At 55.6% G+C, this 18,901-nt stretch overlaps 1 protein-coding gene across 4 annotated transcripts in view; it reads right to left on the minus strand.

Moving 5' to 3' along the window:
- Positions 1-18,901, minus strand: part of NRXN2 (neurexin 2) — a 99,943-nt gene that overhangs the window by 73,950 nt on the left and 7,092 nt on the right. For 3 of the 4 annotated variants that reach the window (XM_040256160.1, XM_040256159.1, XM_040256158.1), the window contains exons 2-5: positions 12,871-12,888; positions 7,915-7,944; positions 5,666-5,737; positions 1,043-1,344 (exon numbers count right to left, since the gene is read on the minus strand). In XM_040256160.1, the coding sequence (XP_040112094.1) occupies positions 1,043-1,344; positions 5,666-5,737; positions 7,915-7,944; positions 12,871-12,888 (422 nt within the window). Of the gene's footprint in view, positions 1-1,042; positions 1,345-5,665; positions 5,738-7,914; positions 7,945-12,870; positions 12,889-18,901 lie in introns of those variants that run through there. The other variant, XM_040256155.1, reaches the window with a different exon arrangement.

Below are 18,901 nucleotides of genomic sequence, written 5' to 3' on the forward strand. Positions count from 1 at the left end.
CAGCTTGAGCCTGGCACCCGGGCCCCAGGCACCAACCGGGCAGGGCAAGGAGTCTGGAGGCAGAAACGGAAACCATCAAGGATGCACAGCGGCCTCATCTGCTTTCAAAAAAGGCTCTGGTTTGGAGCGCGCTTGAGGCAGGAACTTCTCAGGGCTGGAAACAAGCTGTGGGGGCTGCTGTTGAGCAGGAGCCTGGCCAGAGAGAGTGCTTCGCCTGCCGCAGCCTCCCTGCACCTTGTGAGGACAGAGTCGATGCCCAGAAGCATCAGCACTCCTCCAGGGTGGGGGGCGTCTGGGGACGTTGAGAAGAGCCCTGTCCTGACTGTAGGGGCCGCCTCAAGAGTCTCCTGAGCTCCTGCAAGGGCAGGCCTAGAAGCCACAGCAAGACAGTCAAGAACCCCTGGGAAAGCCTGCGCCCCTTTGGAGGAACAGGACGGCACAGGAGAGAATTGGGGTGCTGCCAGAGGAGAGGCAGGACCAAGCACCTCTCCAGCTAGTTCCCTGCTCACATCTGCTGCCCCAACCCTGCTCTGAGCCCAGCCCCAAAGGCCCTGCCTAAGGGCAGGCCACATCCCACCCCACGTGTCCTAGACTTTCTGCCCTAACTGGACACCTGCCCTCCAGGGTCTGGCCAGTGTCTCCCCATCCCAGAGCACCCCCAGGGCCCATCATTCAGGTTCTGTCTCACCCCTCCATGTCCTGAATCGCCCTGCTGCCAGTTCACTTGATTTTTCAGCCCCAGCCCTTGAAACCTCAGCACCAAGTCACCAGCATCAATCCTAGCCCAGCCCTTCCTCTTCCCCTGGGCTCTGGCCCTGGACAGCTCTGCAGCCTCCTCCCTAGTGTGGATCCTGGTCCTTGCAGCCTGCCCACTGCGGCCACACTCCTGGTCCCTGCCAGCCCACCCAAAGCCTAAACATTCTTCAGAACCACACCCTGCCGCCCGGCCTGATGCCTGGCCCCGCATCCCGGTGGCCTCGCTCCCCACTCCCATTCTGCCTCAGACGCTGCTGGCCCCTGGCCTTCTTCCTGCTCCCCCTACCTGGCGCAGGTTTCGAGTGACCCGGACATCGTGCCAGGCGTTGTCGTTGAACTTGCCGTTGACGGGTTCCACCAGGGCTTCAAAGGCTCCCGAGCCCAGGTTGATGACGAGCCAGACCGCCCCGGATTTGAGGGACAGGTTGACGTAGTCGGCCGACTTGCCCGTGTGCAGCATCAGCCCATTGCGCTGCAGGGTGCGGAAGGCCAGCGTAATCTCGTCCGTGCTGCTCTGGATCGGGTTGTGTGACAGGTCGTAGCAGAAGAACTCATTGCCCTTGAAGGTCGCCACAAACTCTTCCTTGCCTGGATGCCGCCGTGGGGAAACGGAAGAGGGCTGAGCGGCGTGGGGCACTCCAGACCTCCCTCTTCCCCTCCAGCCACCGGGCGTAAGTCCAGGGCACCCAGAGCCTCTCGATCCCAATTGCAAGCTGTAGGCTCTCTCCCCTCCCCCAACTGGCCCCCTCCTCTCTGGACCCTGCCGTCTTTGCTGTCAGAAGCAGCTTCCTCCACGCCTATCTCCAAGGCAGGAGGCTGCTAAGTGGCTCTCACACTGACAGCTGACAATTAAGCTGCCACAGGGCCAGGCGAAGCAGACAGAAGCAGGCAGTCTCACCGTCTCCTCCCCAACCAGCCCTCCCCCAGCCACTGCCCTTAACAGAAAGATGTGGAAGAGAAACAAGAGGCTGCACCTGAAGTCTTCCTAGAGTGTCCCCCTATGGCGGGGCACCAAGGGTCTCCTGAGTGCAGCCCACTTCCCCCTCTTGCCTCTTTTCTGGTGATGGCCATTCTCACTGCCTGGGAACAGTCTCAAGCCTGACCACCTGGGATGGGACTAGGAGGCCTGCTTCATAGCACTGAGCAAATGGAGAGCATGGGGTGGGGGGCAGGGGGAAGACACATGGGAGGGTGATGTGGGTGACAGATGTGCCAGGAGCAGGGGGTGGGGCTTACACAGGAGGCCACCGCGATGGCTGTCACCATCCCCGCCAACTTCCTAGTCCAACCTGAGAGGACAGCGCTGACAGGTCCTAGGTTGAGCGCCTCCGAGGGTGGCCAGAGGGCAGGTGTACGACCCCTGTGTGCCAGGAGATGACTGGAGGCAAGATACACAGGCAGGCCTGGCTCGTGTGTGTGTGTGTGTGTGTGTGTGTGTGTGTGTGTGCACCCAGCACAGGACTCCTTTCACTGGCACTCTTTAAACAGAAGTGAAAACAATTGGAAGGGCCTTAGGAGCATTTAGCTACTACAAATGGATGACAATGGCTTAGTGGCGGGAAGGTGGGGTCCTAACCCTACACCTTCACAAGCCAGAGCCCACATCCATCGCGGGAAGAAAACGGGCCCTGGAGTCAAGGGAGCACAGAGGACCTGGACTCTGACAGCGACTGTTTCTCCTCCCAGCTGGGCCCACCCATCTCGCAGGTGAGGCTGGGAGTGAACAAGACAGCCGGCTGAGGGCCTTGGTGAAGGGCGGAGTTTCTCAGCACAAGCCCCCAGGCCCAGGAAGAGGCAGGGCGTTCGGCCCTCAGAAGCCACCTGCCCGCAGTGTGCCAGGCCCCACCATCAGCATGGCGTGTGGAAGCCGGGGCCCTCCGGGTGCGCCTCCTGCAGATGTCCCTCCCCTGCACAGCAGCCCTGCTCTCCCTCCGGGCAGACTGCCCGCAGACTCAGTCCTCACTGCCTCCGGATGCCAAGGCACCAGCTGCTGCCCCAGAGCCTGGCACAGCACTCGCTGCAGCTGGCGAGGCCCGGTTTCCTGAGGCTGTGGGGCAGCAATGGCTGGTGGGGCAGGGGCCACATGGGGACAGCTGGAAGCCCCACTCTGCCCACCTGAGGGCTCCAGCAGAGAGGGCCAGAAAACAGAGAGGAGGAGTCAAGGAGAGACGAGGAGGGAAAAGTAGGGAAGAATGGTGATGTGGAGGCAGGCCATGTGGAGAAGGAGAAAGATGGACCATGGGGGACAGAAGGGGTCTGGAGACAGCACAGAGTTGGGAGTGCGCAAGAGGTGATGGGGAGGCAATCTGGATAAAGACAAGCACTAACCGGGAGGGGACAGGTAAGCGTGATGGAAGAGGGCCAGCAAGGAAAGGGGGACAGAGACCTCTAGGGAAGGGAAGCCAAGGCCTTGCTGTTTCCATAGCAACCAGGCCTGCTGCCCAGGCACTGGCAGAGCTGGGGGGCTCAAGGACCAGAAAAGGGAACGTGTTTGACCTTGAGTTTGCTCCACGTCCTAGTCTCTCCCAAAAGCCCGGCCTCCCCTCCCACTCCCTCACCTTCACTGCAGTCAAAGAAAATATTAAAAGGAGAGTCAAACAGAAAGAAAGGAAAGAATAAGGCAACCACGTGGAAAAGTGATTGGAACAGAACAAAAGAGCCCTATGAAAAGGAGAGGCGGGCCTAGAGCCGGACCCCGGCTGCCAAGGCAAAGTGGAGAAACGAGGCCATTCCTCGACTCTTCCGGGCTCCGCTCCGGTCTCCTGGGAGAGGAGCCAGAGTAAATGTGTCCTCCATTGCCTGCCGCCGCCAGAGACCCAGCAGGCCAGGGATGGGAAGAGGCTTGGAGGAGCCAGAGGGAACCTGGAAGAACGGGAGGAGAGCGACGGAGAAGAGATGAGTAAATGTGAACCAGAAAACCCAAGAACGGTGGGAAGGACAGACAGAGACCGCCCTGGGGTGGGGAGGAAGCAGAAGGACCTCTTGGGATTGGGGGGGCCGTCTGTCAGGTAAGGATGTGGGGGTCGCCAGGCCCACTGAACTCCCAAGAGTGTGAAGCAGATCTGAAAGGAGCGGGACATGAAACAGCAGGGGGCGCTCGCTCCCATCCCGCCGCCGTGTGGACGCCCCAGAACTACAACTCCCAGCATCACTTGAACATTACCGCTCCTAACCGTCCCTGGCACAGGCAAGGGGTCACTGCTGACACTTGTTTGTCTCCCAGGGTCGGGGACGTGGAGCCCCACCAGTGTCCCCAGTCAAGCTGGATGTAGCTGGAGACCAGCTGTTATGGTCCTGGACCTCTAAAGGCCGTGAGGGGCAGAGCAGCCGCCTCCTTTTCAGGCCCTGCTCAAAGCCCTCCTCTGGGAAGGTCTCCAGCCCCTTTAGCCCCTCCCTGCTCTCAAGCACTACAGCTGTCTGTTCTGCTCATTTGGCACTTACTGCCTAGTAACATCTTGTACTGCTCCCTTGAGAGGAAGTATGATGTGAAAAAGAAGACCTGGGCACTAATGCTGGCTCTTGCACCAGCTTTGTGACCTTGGCCAAGAGGCAGCATCTCTAAGGCCCAGCTTCCTCCTCAGGACAAAAAAGCTGATCAGCTGCCTACCTCCCAGGTTGCTGTGGGCATCTAGAAAGAGACTGGATGGGGTGAGGCTTCCTAAACTGTAAACCATTCCACAAATAAACGACTTGTGTTACTGGGATGTAACGTTCTGTGTGTGTATGCGCTGCCTCTCTCTCTCCATCAATGAATAAATTAACTCCTCTGCACAAAGTCTGCACTTTGCCTATACTTTGCATGTACCAACACTGTATTGTAGTTATTTGTTAGAACGTCAATGAGCCCCTTGAGAACAGAGCCCATTCACCCATTTAAAATAAATCTACTGAGCACACGCCTACATATGTGCCAGGAGCCGTGGAAAGCACCGGGGGTATATGAACGAAAATACCCAATCACTGTCCTCAGGGAGCTCGGTGGAGAGGGGGAGGCAACCAGGTAAAGCGACAGTTACGATGCCGTGTGGCGAGTGATATAATGAATGTGCAGACACAGGGAACGCCGTGCAGTCTGGGGTTTGCCGAGGGAACCTGGGGGAGACTCCAGCGCGGGTGGCCTAGCTGCTTTTTCGAGAGTCAGCTGAAAGAGATACCAAACGGCTGGGGAAGAGGGCAGAGATGGCAGAAATCCAGGCCAACAGAACAGAACGTCCTAAAGAACAGGACTTGATGGCCCTAGGGCTTGGCACCCACTGGAACTCCTTGAGGGGTTGCTTCCCTGCCCTGCAAACTTCTTAGGAAGAGATTCTCTTAAGAGATAGCCTTAGTGCAGGAAAAATAGGAAGCTTGAAACCTACAGCCTGAGACAGGATAAAGGGCCCCAGGCTGGCCTCAGGGGCGTTGTGAGGTCAGTCTCCTCATCTGTAAACCAAGGGCCACAAGCCCTTCCACCGGCGGGGGGGGGCGGGGTGGGGTGGGGCGTGAAGGCTCATTGAAGTGACGCCTGTATTACATACCTATTTAAAATGCCAGTGTCTTCACCAGAATCCCCCTGGGCTGACACCGAGCATGCCTTCAGAATGTGATGGTTAAACGGGGTGTCAAACCTGCTGCCCAGCCACTCTCTCAGGGAAACAGGTACTCTCAAGGCATCCCTGTTCTTTGGCCTAAACAACTGCCACAAGAAGACATCTGTGTTCTAGAAATAGGTCATCAGGACAACAGGGCTTTGGGAAAGAGATGGAGCTCTGCGACCCTTCACACCAGGGCAGGTACTACGAGTGCGGGGTAGACCTCAGAGCCAGTAGAAGGCTCGAGGCCTCTGTTGACTCTGCTGCCCTCCAGGAAGTGAAGTTGGCCTGCGGGGGTGGTAAGGGCTGGGCTCTCTGGGGACCGTGGGGTCACTGACCTTTTGACGACTGGTGCACATCGCCGGCTCCTCCTCTCCCGGCCCCCCCCTCGGAGAACAGTAAGGACCCTACTGGAGAAGCAAAATTGGGGAGTCAGGCACAGGGGGCTAGCCAGGCAGTCCCACCCCAGCCTTGAGGTGATAGAGGGCCCTTTCCAGGGCAGAGCACCTGCCTGGAGGTACAGTGGGGGTGGGAGTGTGCTCTGGATACTCATTTGCTTCAGGGCCTCTGGGCAAGGAGCTGGTTGACAAACCAAGAACACCAGCCCCACGAACCCCATCAGACTCAGCCACTGATTCCACCCCTTGCCCAGGGCTAGGGAGATTAGAATGGAGGAGCAGAGGCCTCATTGCTGGTTGAGGAGCCCCTTCTGCCCGACAGCCTGCCAATGGGACAGCCCTCTGGTCCTGGGGGCCCTGAACATCCACGGCCACTCTCGACCCCGATCTGCTGGGCCAGGTTCCTGCTCTTCCACTCATGCAATAGCTTGACACAGCAACCCCTCTTCCAAAACCGCCTCTGTTCCCACACCAAACTCCTCTTCTGTTCTCTGCCATATTCAAGGCAAGCCTGGTTCTCCCTCTACACCCGTTCATTTACTACCGTGTGTGCTCTCAAGGTTGCCTTCGTCCACTTCTTGGCCAGTGAGACTGAGGGGCTTTCCAGGGGCGGGGTCACGCTCCCTTGGCTCCTGGTCCTTGCATGGTGCCCTCAGCAGGGCTGTGCACACCAGCAGGTCCTGCCAGGCCGAGCTCAATGTGGGAGCAGGAAGGCCTTTCTCAGGGAGGACATCTCGCTCCCCGCTGCCTAGTCCCCTGATCCTGGGCCTCCTCTCCAAAGTCCCTGCAGGCACATGTCACCACCTCTGGGCCCCAGGCTGCCTTGAGCTCTCTACCCACCCCGACCAGTGACTCCCAGGCACCACAGCTACCACCAGCCCCTAGGAGATGGTTCTTGAGGGGAACTCAAGGATGGAGTTTAAAAGTCCCTGTCTGGGCCCTGACTCCAACCCCAACCCCCAGAACTAAAGCTAGAATAATGCCTGAGCTGTGGCCTTTTGGGGGTGGGGTGGGGGTGGGGTGGGGGCTTTAGGGATCCTTCAGGCCTTCATCTATGACAATGGTAAGCCATAGCCGGCATCTCCAGAACCAGGCACTGAGAGGCAAGAAGGATGTGAATCTACCAGCCAGGCCCCGACTACCCACTCGGGACTTCCTCCTTTCACACATTTCTTGCCATAATTTCACATCCCTGCACGAATTCCAGGTCTCTACCACCCCAGGCCTAAATCCATCACATTCCAAGTCTCAATCTCTCCCCACAGCTCAGCCTGCATCCTGTAGGCCTCTCCTGCTTACAGGCTAAGGCCGTCACCCCATCTCTCTGGAAGGTGAGCCCCGACAGAGAACCACCCTGGGCAGGGGAGCAGTGCCTGAGGGTCTGGGAGGGAGTCAGTGACAGGAAGGTCAGAGCTGGGGGATCATGGTCAGGACTCCTGGGCTCTGTCTCCAGGTTTGCTGAACACCAGGGCTTTTAAAGACGGTAAGGACTTGGTCGAAGGGAGGCTAAAAATAGCTGAGCAGTCCCAACGGTACCACCAATTAAAGGCTGTGTAATCACTAGCAAGTCACTTCATCTCTCTGGGCTTAAATGCCCTCATCTGTCAAACAGGGTCAGGAGACATCCTCAAGTCACCGGCGAGGGTGTATGGGCTGGGGTGGGGCGGCACGGGGAAGCTGTGGAAAGGGGGCATCCCACAGCAGCAGGGTGAGGGGAATGAGGCTGCCTAAAATCCTCTTCCTCCAGCCCATGCTTTTCTCTTTGTATTTGGGTTCACAGAAGAGAAAGAATGATCAGAATGAGTGGAAGGAAATAAAACACCACCATGAGAAAGGAAAAAAAAAAAAAAAGCAAGATACACTATCAGGAAAACGCAAAAAAGGTGACTGGAGACAACGGCAGGAGTTCAAACATCTCTTGATGTCAGAAACCAAGGTGGGATGAGGGCGGATGGAGTGAGTCGGGGGAGTTAGGGGAGGGGAGAGCACACACCGGGACCAGCCCCCCCCCCACCCCCTGCCCCAGCACCCAATAAAATAAAGATATGGCAGAGGAAGAGGGTAGGAAGGCAGGAAGGAGGCGGGGCAGGTGGGGGAGGGGGAGGGGTGGGGAGGGGGCGGAGCCAGAAAAATCCAGGCGCAGGTTGGGGGCCATCCAATCCAAACCAAACCAGAACTTCAAACCATACCTTCGCTGTTTAACGTCAGGTGAGCCGGACCTTGGAAAGGGGAAGGAGAGAAAGAAAGAGGAGAAAAAAAAAAAAAGAAGAAAAAAAGAAAGAAAAGGGGAAAGAAACAAAGAAAACACGAGTCATCAAAATCAGCCAGAGAGAGGGGAGAAAAAAGCTTTTGCTGCCACAATTTAAAAACCCTTTTAACTTGTGACAGACATCGGGGAAAGCCCCCAGCCCAGAGCTGAGGGGAGGGGCCCCGATGCCGAAATAGAAGGTGGAGGGCACGAGAGGGGGAGAGAGAGAGAGAGAAGGGGGCACCGGAAAGGGGGACCGGGTACAGGCAGAACCAGAGGAAGGAGGGGGCAGGGAGTTACTGCACGGGGAGAGGAGAGTTTGGTTTCTTTTTTTTTCTTCTTGCCGAAAAAAAAAAAGGAAAAGGAGGAGAAGCATGAGGCTGGGAGGGCTGCTTTTTCCTTTTTCTTTTTTTCTTTTTTTTTTTCTTCCGAGAGGCGGAGAGAAAAAAAAACAGTCAACGAGAAAAACGATTCAGATGAAGGAGAAAATAAAACACGACACAAAAATCAAAGCCACCTGGAGAGAGAGAGAGTGTCCTGTTAGCATGGGATTGAGCTAGCAAGCGGGATCTCCACCCTCCACCCCATCCCACGAGCCTGGCAGAGATAGAAGGACTGGGGCACGAGGAACCTGGGCCAGGACAGCCTCTCCCACCAAAGGAGGCTGTGGAAAAGCCTCTATCCAGGCCCCATTGCCCAAGCTGCACCCCCCACAGCCTTGGAATGGGTAGCAGGGACCTTGCACACCCCGGGTTCTGCGAGAAAACTGGAGCTCAGGAGGACAAAGAGCAGCAGCAGGTAGGAGGAAGCAGAATCTAGGGCCATGCTGGATCAAGAAGGGGGTCTTGGGACTTCTCTGGTGGTCCAGTGGCTAAAACACCACACTTCTGCTGCAGGGGGCCCCAGGTAGTCAGGAAACTAAAATCCCACATGCCCTGGGGCATGGCCAAAAAATTAAATAAAGAAAGAATGCGGGTCTGGGACCTTCCATGGGGATGCCTGGGAGGCTAGGCCAGCACCCTCTGACAGCAAAGACAGAAGAGGTCAGCCAGGACCCCCAGGAGGGAGCTCCCTGAGAGGCCAACACACCTCACTCAAAACTATTTTATGAAAAAAACAAAACCTATTCTACGGATCCTCTTTCTCCAGCCAGGTCCCCTCCGAGGTGCCCCAAGAGCTGAATTTTAGAAATGGGAAACACCAGCTCTACATCTAAGACTGAGAGCAAGATTAGTTGGGATTTTTTTCAGAGTTGCCTTGTTCCCTTGACACAGCCTTGTCAGCTCTGATTTGGGGGCTCCCTCGGCCTTGGAGGGAGAGACTCTGATCCACTCGACCAGTACCCGAGTCCCTGAAAGGCACCAGTCAAGAAAAACTCCCCTTCAGAGAGGCTAGCAGCACCAAGCCCACAGCTGAGCTGAGAGCCCGGGGCTCCCCTAGGCAACCAGTCAGTCCCATCAACCTCCGCCCTCACCTCCCCACCCCTGCACCCGTGGGGTCTGGCCAAGACAGTGAGGAAGGAACGGCCTTGCAGCACCGCATCACCCTTGGAAACCACCCCAGGGGCTGAGATCATGAGATGTGGGCCCTGGAGGCAGAAAGGCAGGATCAGGACAGAAGATAGGGGAAAGTGCCCCAGCTGTCTCTGAAGCAAGGCTGAGGGTCAGGATGCCTGGGTTCCAGAAAGAAAGACAGCAAAAAGGCCAGAAGGGCATGGCGGAGGGCCAAGGGCCTGGGCCCTGAGCAAGATGGGCAAATGGTTCCTGCTGCCGCCTTCTAGTCTCTCCCCACCTCTGGGTCCGAGGCCAGCTTGGGGAGGGGAGCACAGCTGCTGAGGGCTGCCTCTGGACAGAAGAGCTCTTGGGGAGACACAGGTTTCAACCGCAAAACTGGAGGGAACCCAAGTATTTGGACCGAGTCTCATTCCTTGCTCCGAATGCCCCCATCAACTGTTTCCCCCAAAACTATCATCTTCCAAACCCCCTACTTGCAGGACCCAGACCCGGGGCCCTAGCCCCTCATCCTGGTCTTCCAGGCCCAAGAGCCGAGTGCCCTGTGAACCCCGTTTCTGTCCCCACAGGCCCGCACCAGCACCACTGCTGGGGGCAGCGGCTTCTCCGCCTTGCAGACCCTTGCACTGCCCGGCTCCCCGCCAGCCTCATTAGCATGCGGCACTCTCCTCTGTCACCACGGCAACCAGCTGCTCGGTTCCCTCAGGCGTGACAGCACCAGCCATCTTGGGGAAGGGGAGGCCGATTCCCTGCCCCGTCGTCTACCCATCAACCCGCAGCTCAGGCCAGCCTGGCCCGAGGGTGCCCTCCCTAAAGCCTGCCTCCCCACTCAGCCTGAATTCTCTGCTCTCCCCAGGCCCTGGCCCTCCTCCTTACACCCCTCCCTGCTTCCACCTGTGGCATCAGCCCCTCCGCCTGCCCCTGAAGAAGAGCTGGCAAGTGACGGATGGCATTACTAAGGGTCCTTTCCTAGGGCACTTTGTCTGGCTGCTTCTGGGTCTCCTCTCCCTGCTACAAAAGGCTAGAGGGAAAGGAGCCAGGGTTACCAGGATCCTCAAAAGGAGATACTTGACAAGAGCCTGGGGAGCAGGATGGCTGGGTTCCTGGGAGAAAGCTAGGCCTGAGCCACAGGGTCCAAGGACCGGAAAAGGGGGCGAAGGCACGGAGGACTCAGAAATCTGAAGGGGGACCCACAGAGTCCAGACCATAGTGCCACCGAGGAGTCCCCCAGTCCACCCCCATGAAACCACCACCTGGCAGACCTACTGCCCCACTCTTAGCTGCACCCCCTCACTCTCCTACCAAAACCCCAGGGAGGACCAGCATTGAAAGAAGAAAGAGGGCTACGGGGGACAAGACTGGAAGACACACAAGCAGCCACGCCACAGAGACACACAGATGCATCACATCCCTGCGTGTGTATACACACACATACATACACACACACACACAGAGCCACAGACACACACCGCTGCCCAACCACTGACAGGCAAGGCCTCATCCAGACCAGCAGGCCACCATGGTGTCCCCAGGAGACAGCTCAGGGGGCTCAGTCCCCACTGTCCCCGCACCCCAGCTCCTCTCTCGGACCCCTAGTCTACTTGTTTGGAGAACTGTTCCGTTTTCTCCGCTCCAGCTCCAGGCCACTGCTCCTCCCCTACCAGCCCTCCGGCTGCTTCTCGTGGCCTGGCTGCTCCCTGGCAAGCTTCTCCCCTTTCTGCCCCTCCCTGCGCTGCCTGCTTCCTCTTCCCACCTCTACCTGCCCCCCCTCCTTCCTCTGGTCTGTCTGCCCCCTCTCCACAGGCTTTCTCCTCCACCCTTTCCCCCTCTTCCTCTTGCATCTCTCCCTTTGTTCCGGAGGAGACATGACATCAAGAGCAAGTAAAAGTCACATCAGCACTAAATCTTATCTCCAGCCCTCAGAAGGCTGTGTCCACACAGACGCGCATACTCTCTCTCTCTTACACACACACACACACACACACACACACACACACAAGAGGTAAACACTGACACACGGAGAGACAGACCCAGACAGGACAGATGCAGACACAGATGCAGACACTTCTACAGAGGCTCCAGAGACACGGGCCACAGAAGGCAGGACGCTGGAGAGGCACACAGCTCCGCACACACTCAGACGTGTACACAAGTGTACGTGTACAGACGTGCACACAGATGCAACAGAGCTGCATAAACGTGTGCACGCAGGTTCACAGACACACACGCACGCGCACGTGGGTGCCTGCCTACAGGGATCAGGGTACCTGAGGACACTCCAGGAGAAGGGACATTGGGAAGAGAGACGAGCCAAACGTGGACACCACGAGGGAAAAGGAATTTTAGCCCCACACTCAGCCAAGCCCCCCTTGCCTTTCTGCCCCAGACTCCTGCATCCAGGGCAGGGTGGGCTGCCCACATGCTTCCCAGTCCCGCTGCTCCAGGAAGAAAGTATGGAACAGGTTTGGTGACCGGGATCCTCTCTCCCTCCCAGCCCCCTGCCTGCCCTCCTGTGGGGGCCATGTGAGCTCCACTGCAGCCCTGCCTTCAAGCCTGGACCATCCAACCCAGTTTTTTCTCCCTGATCTGGTCCACCTCGAAGAAGGAAAAGAAACATGGAAAAGCACAGTGAGAGGAGAAGGTTCAGAGAATGACAGGAACCCAGAGGGAGCCCGGGGAAGGACAGAAACAGAGAAAGAAGTCCAGGAACAGAGCCCTGGAGAAAAAGAGAGGCAGAGACAAATACCAGAGAGAGAAAAGGCAAATGAAGCAGAAGACAGGGAAAGAATGCACAGAGAGACCCTGAAGCGAGGCACGCTCAGTGCCCTTTCCTGGGCCTGGGCTGAAGGAAGAAGCAGACCACCCTACCTACTCATGCCAGCCCAGGGGACAGGGGACTGCAAGTGTGTCAAAGAGGAGAAACGGCCACCCAGTGCACACACCCTGACCCAGGGACCTGACCCGCTACCCCTGGCCTGCACTCTTCAGACCCCGGAGCAAATTCTACCCGAACACCAGCCCCAGGCCCTGGCAGTATGGCCCTTCTACGCTTCCTCCCCTGGGCTGAGCAAAAACATATCTTCTCAGTCATTTCTGGACACTTGTGAATCTTCAGCCCCACCCCTCCAGCTCCACTCCCAGTCTGGTCTCCTCCCAGGGAGGAAGACAGGCCGGTGGGCAGAAGTGCTGAGGACAGGCAGTGGAAGGACTGGCCCTGCCAGGCAGTTCTCCCCAGCAGACCAGAAAGAGGGGACAGGTGAGTGGGGGGGGCCAAGGCAGCCAAGAGGACATCATTCCCTGGGCCCCCCCACATGGGCAGGGGAGGGGGCCGCCAGGACCCCCAGCAAGTGATCCACCACTCCCAGCGACCGAGAGGCGTCACTCACCTTCCATGGGGTGCTCCTCTATAGGCCAGCGAGGTTCAGGAAAGGGGAGGCAAAGAGAGAGAGAGAGAGAGGGCCGTTAACGCGGGTACCAAGGACAGGGCTCCATGCGGAGTGATGGGAGGTGGGTTTAAGGTCTTCTAGCCCGCCCAGGCCTGGACACAAGTCACCCAATCTGGAAGGCCCCTGGGGGATGAGAGACCAAGCTGTTCCCTGAGTCGGCACCTCACACATAGGGTCACACAGCCCAAGGGGACCTGAGCCTAAGTCACATTTTAGGAAACTGAGGCCCAGGACAGAGAGGCAACTGTTCAAGGTCACGTGGAGAATCAGAGGCCAGGCCAGGAGCGGCAGTCAGGCGCCCAGCCTCCCCCAGCACGCTCCTCCCTGCACGCCACCGTGTCTCAGAGACAGATGGGGACACGCTCACGCAGGGCTCACCCTCACTGACACACTGACACACATAGGCACATAGTGATGCAGAGACCTGTATAATCTCTCACACAACTCACACCTGAGACCTTTGCACACTCAGACCCAACCGTGCTTCCCATCACCAGCCTTAGGGTTGGGGGGTTAGTACACAGCTTCTGTCGCAAACTGCTGCACGACTCCCATCCCAGTCACTCAGCCTCTCTGAGCCTCCAGTGCCTCTCCAGAGTGGAGATGGGTGGACTAGGGCCCCTCTGAGGCCCCTTCTGGCTCTGGTTCTGCGATTCTGGGATAAATGACTTTTCAACAGCTGGCTGAGACAAAGTGCCCCCAGGCTGGATGGGCTACTTCAGTGGTAGAAGGGGGTCAAATTTTGGGGGGCCAGGCTGAACCCACCCCTCTGTCATGCCACAGCCTTTGGGCAGTCAGCCCTCACCGCTTAGGGGCCTGCCTGAGCCTGTCCCTCGGGCTCACCACGTAGGTCAAGAGGGAAGGGAGGAAGGGAGGGAGCCGAGAGGCGATTCCTTCAACTAAGCTCAAGAAGGCTGGGCTCACACACATGCACACATGTGTAAGTGGACCCCAGGATACACACATGCACAGGCAAACAGCTGTTCAGGACACATTCATGCCCGCATGCACACACTTTGTGTTATTGTCTCATCCGCTCTCAGGGGGTTAGGTAAACTCCAGAAGCACACACTATCATTTGTCACATCTTATACCTGCCCCCACAGTACACACACAGGCTCCATGCAGAATCAATACCTGTGCTGTGATCTAATACATAATATGAGCTGCACACCAACCCCCACTCCCTCCAGGGGCTGGAGACTCACCCAATTCCACCCCCTGTGAGGAACACAGCTCCCTTTTTTGTCTATGATCTATCATCTCCCATTTTCAAACCCCCACACACAAGCCTGTACGTATCTACATGTGTTGCACACACACTTCTCTACAACCCAGGGCTTCTTTTACCTGGCAGCCGCATCCCGCAATAGCCATGTATACAATGACTTGCTTAAATAAACTGAATCACGGGACATTTATGGTGGGGAGGGGAGCTGGCTAGGAAGGGGCCCCCAGGAAAACCCTTGGGCTCTCATGAGCAGCCCTGTGTCTGGGATCACTTCGGCCCCCATGTGCTGGGGCCTTGGCCGGTCAGCACACTCTCTCTTCAGCTCCTGCACAAACAAGCAGGCTCGGGGTTTCTGGATAATCCAACATGGCGGGGATTGCAAACCCTATTCCCACCTGCCACAAAGGTGGGTCGTGCTACACTCAGGAAGGTCGAACGACCAAGTTTAGCTTGCTGCCTGCACAAGTCCCCTGTCCCCTGTGCTTCCTAGCGAGGCACCTGGGGACTCGCTGGCCTCTTCTTCTGGCTGTACTTCGCTTTCTGTTGATTCACCTGTGCCCCTCACCTGCCATCATGGGCCCCTCCAGGCTCAGCCCCATGCCCTCCACTCCTCTCTCTTCTCTCACCCTCCTCCATGAGAGCTCACTTTTATGGCTGAGGGACTCCCAAACCTGTATTTGTAGCCCTGGCCTTTTCCCTGCAGGCCAGTCCTGCACCCACGGCCGTGCGCTCAGCAATCACTCAATTCCTGACATCCAGCCCCTGCTCAAGCCATGCTCAACATCTCCACCCTCTGCGACAAAGTGCCAATTTCCCTGCCTTCAGCAAAGGCACTGCTTTCAACAAATGCTTCTTTTTTTTTAATTTTATTTTTCAGCTGCACTGAGTGGCATGTGAGATCCTAGTTCCCAGACCAGGGATTGAACGCATGTCCCCTGCACTGGAAGCCAGGGTCTTAACCACTGGACTGCCAGGGAAGTGCCTCAACCAACACTTCTTATGGAGTATATGCCCCACATGCTGCCACACTCCAGAGATGCCATGAGTCAGTCACACATTGTGTGCCATCACACACCAGCTTCCGCGCAACCCTCACAAGCTTGGTATGTTATCTCCTTCCTTTGCACAGAAAAAGACACTTGCCCAGGAGCACAGAATCACCTCTGCCTCTGCCCATTGCACTCCTTGGTCATCAGAGCCCCCACACTCACCCCTCACCCGGGTTCCTGCCTTAGTCTCCTGCCAGTTGGTTCCCCCACCCAAACCCTGCCTGGCTCTCTTGGTACATGTACCAGACACACCTTACTAAGTACCATCGTGATCAACACACATGCACACACACGCACATGGGCAGAACTTCTCAGTGGCTCAGGTACAAACCTCTTCTGTGCTCCTGACCTGCCTACAGAGATGCGTGACCCAAGTGGCTCACAGGCTGAGTGTCCTGTCCACGATGGCCCCCTCCTCCTGCTGGCCTTCCCTGATCAAATCAGGCACCCAGAAAGCAGCCTTGATCTTTTTTTTTTTTGGTATACCAATCACCAGGTCCTACCAATTCCAGCTTCTAAAACTCTAAAAGCTCAGCTTGACTCCTTGAAACCCTTTCCATCCCTCGATCACCATCAGCACAGCCCAAGGCCAGGCCCTCCTCAGACCCTCTTCTCAGAACACTCTTAAAGGATCTCCCCCTACGGCAGTCTTTTTACCCTGTAATTCACAGTCCAAGCACCACCAAAGTGGTCCAACCAAGTCATGACTCTGCTTAGAACTCTTCAAGGCTTCCCAGGACCTACAAGATCAAGTCCAATCTTTTTTTATTTTTATTTTTAGCTGCACTGGGTCTTCGTTGCTGCGCCCAGACTTTCTCCAGTCGTGGCAGGGGCTACTTTTCATCACAGGAAGGGCTATTCTGTCGCAGTGAGCAGGCTTCTCACTGCAGTGGTTTCTCTTGTTGTGGAGCACGGGCTTCAGGCGCTCAGGCTCAGTAGTCATGGCAGATGGTCTTAGTTGCTCCACGGCATGTGGGATCTTCCCGGACCACGAATTGAATCTGCACCCCCTGCACTGCAAGACGGATTCTTAACCTCTGGACCACCAGGGAAGTCCAAGTCCAGTCTTTTTTTGTTTTTCTTTGGGTTGTTTTTGGGGGGTTGTGCCGGATCTCAGTTGCAGCACGCAAGAATTTTGTTGCAGTGTGCAGAATCTTTGTGGCAGCATGCAGGATCTTTAGTTGCGCCACACAAGCTCTTAGTTGTGGCATGCGGGATCTAGTTCCCTGACCAGGGATCAAACACCAGCTACCTAGTTGGGAGGGCAGAGTCTTAGCTACTGGACCACCATGGAAGTCTCAGTCCAATTTTCTTGAGAAAGTCCATTTGAGGTTTTACCACGCCTCCCTCCAACCTCCCCTCCTTGCAACAATCCAGGCTCCAGCCACTCCACGTTTCCCTAATATGCCATGTGTCTATAGGTACTATTCCCTCAGCTGCCTGAGAAGTCAACTCCTGCTTCCAGACTAGGTCAGTCTACGTGGGTCTGTGTTCTGAGCTGATCTCCTAGCCATCCATCCCGCTTTTGTGCCAGTTCTCAAGATGTACCTTGGGTTGTTATTTCACTTTGGATCTCTATTGCGATTGTGTTTCCATGTCTGCTTCCTGGCTGGACTGTGAGATCCCCAAGAGCAAGGACAATGTCTCATTCATCTCTGTGTATCCAGCTGCTCACACAGTTCCTGGCTCAGAAAAAGGCAAGCCTGTGTTTGTTGAATGAATAAAAAGTTAAAAGTGAACACTCCTCACTTACTCAGCACTTTGAGTGAGCCTGACTCTTTCTGTGCACCATTTCCCTACTGTTAATACTTCATCAATAGATACTATTACTCCCTCAGAGAGATGGGGAGACCAAGGCTCAGAAAATGGAAGAAATTTTCCCAAGGCCACACTGCTGGGCAGAGGGGCAGAATCAAAATCTGAACCAAATTTGTCTGGCTTTAAAAGTTCTGATAGGCTGCATTCTGGGCCTGCAAGTCAAGATTTCTAGAAGCTGGTTTTAATCTACAGTTCCGATATTATTTCCCATAAAGCACAACCAGGGACTTCCCTGGTGGCCCAGCCAGCAGCTAAGATGCGGCACTTCCAATGCCTGGGTTCCATTCCTAGTTAGGGAACTAGATCCCGCATGCTGCAAGTAAGACCCAGCACAGCCAAATAAATAGGTAGTTTAAAAACAATAATAAACCACAACCATCTTGGTCTGATACACTCAACTCACATCCTCTAGACTCTGCACTTAGGCCGTTTTCCTGGCGATAAAGCCCTAGCCTTTCCTTTACCTCCACAAATCTCACTCAGCCATCCTTCAAGATCTAGCCAAGTTCTACCTCCTCCTTGAAGCCTTCTCTTAGACCACGAGGGTTAATAATCATAGTAGCATTTATTGATCACTTAGAATAGTGCCTGGCACATCGTAAAGTGAAAGTGTTAATCAATCAGTCATGTTCACGTCTTTGCGACTCCACGGACTGTAGCCCGCCAGGCTCCTCTATCGATGGAATTTTCCAGGCATTCAAGAATACCAGAGTGGGTAGCCATTCCCTTCTCTAGGGGATCTTCCAGGGTCAGGGACTGAACCCCAGTCTCCTGCATTACAGGCAAATTTTTTACCATCTGAGCCACCAGGGAAGACCTAAGGGTTTCCATTTGTTGTTGTTCAGATAAGTTGTGTCTGACTCTTTGCGACCCCAGGGACTGCAGCATGTCAAGCTTCCCTGTCCTTCCCTATCTCCTGGAGTTTGCTCAAACTCATGTCCATTGAGTCAGTGACATCATATTTCCATGTATTCACTTATTTAGTCCTCACAACAACACATGACCTCCATTTCACAGAGTAGAACATTGAAAATCAACGCGATTCAGCAACTTGTCCAGGTTCACACAGCCAGCAGTTCGCAAACCCAAGATTAAGCCCAGCAGCCCGTGCTCTTAACCATTCCACCCTAGGAGGCTCTCCTTGGGAACACCTACCTCATCTCTGGGATCTTACAGCAGTCGCTCCCCAGCCAGCTCTCTCAGCTGTCCATCGCTTTCTGCCTGGAGCTGTCTCCAACAGCAGAAGCTGTCAGGATCACAGGTATTAGATGCTAGAGCTGACAGAGTGATTCCACATATGTGACCTCATTTACTCAACTTTCATACACACAGGTCTTGACTGCCTCCCCAGAGGGCATAAATGGTATTGTCTTGGCTAACATGAATTCAGGATTCTGGCAGATTCATTATCAAGGACAGTGATGAAGACCAGAACCAAAGAAAAGAAACAGTGCTGAGCAGCCACAACCGACATGATAACGGTTATACATTAAAAACTGTTATTTTCTCATAGGGGAGCCTCTCACACCCAACCCAGAATCCGCTCTCTGTTAGTGACACACAATTCTAACACGCTGGGAATGCTGATTTCCAAATTCACAAACAGAGAGCGGGGGTGGGGGTGAAGGGTTGCCACCTGACAACTCCTCCAAAGGGCGGAGGTGGAAAAACTAGAAAAAGCCAACATAAGAACACAAAAGTACAGCAGTCTGGCATCATTTCAGGCAGGGACATACCTCAACAAAGGAAGCACTGAGTGACAGTCCAGGGGGAATCACGACAGCCTGAGTCTTCCGGAAAAAGGCTAAATCACCTTCCAAATGTGCTTAGGCAGGCAGGGAGGTGTGCAACATATTTTTTAAAGATTTCCATC

This window comes from Oryx dammah, unplaced genomic scaffold (genome assembly GCF_014754425.2).
Source record: "Oryx dammah isolate SB20612 unplaced genomic scaffold, SCBI_Odam_1.1 HiC_scaffold_15, whole genome shotgun sequence".
Taxonomy (NCBI): domain Eukaryota; kingdom Metazoa; phylum Chordata; class Mammalia; order Artiodactyla; family Bovidae; genus Oryx; species Oryx dammah.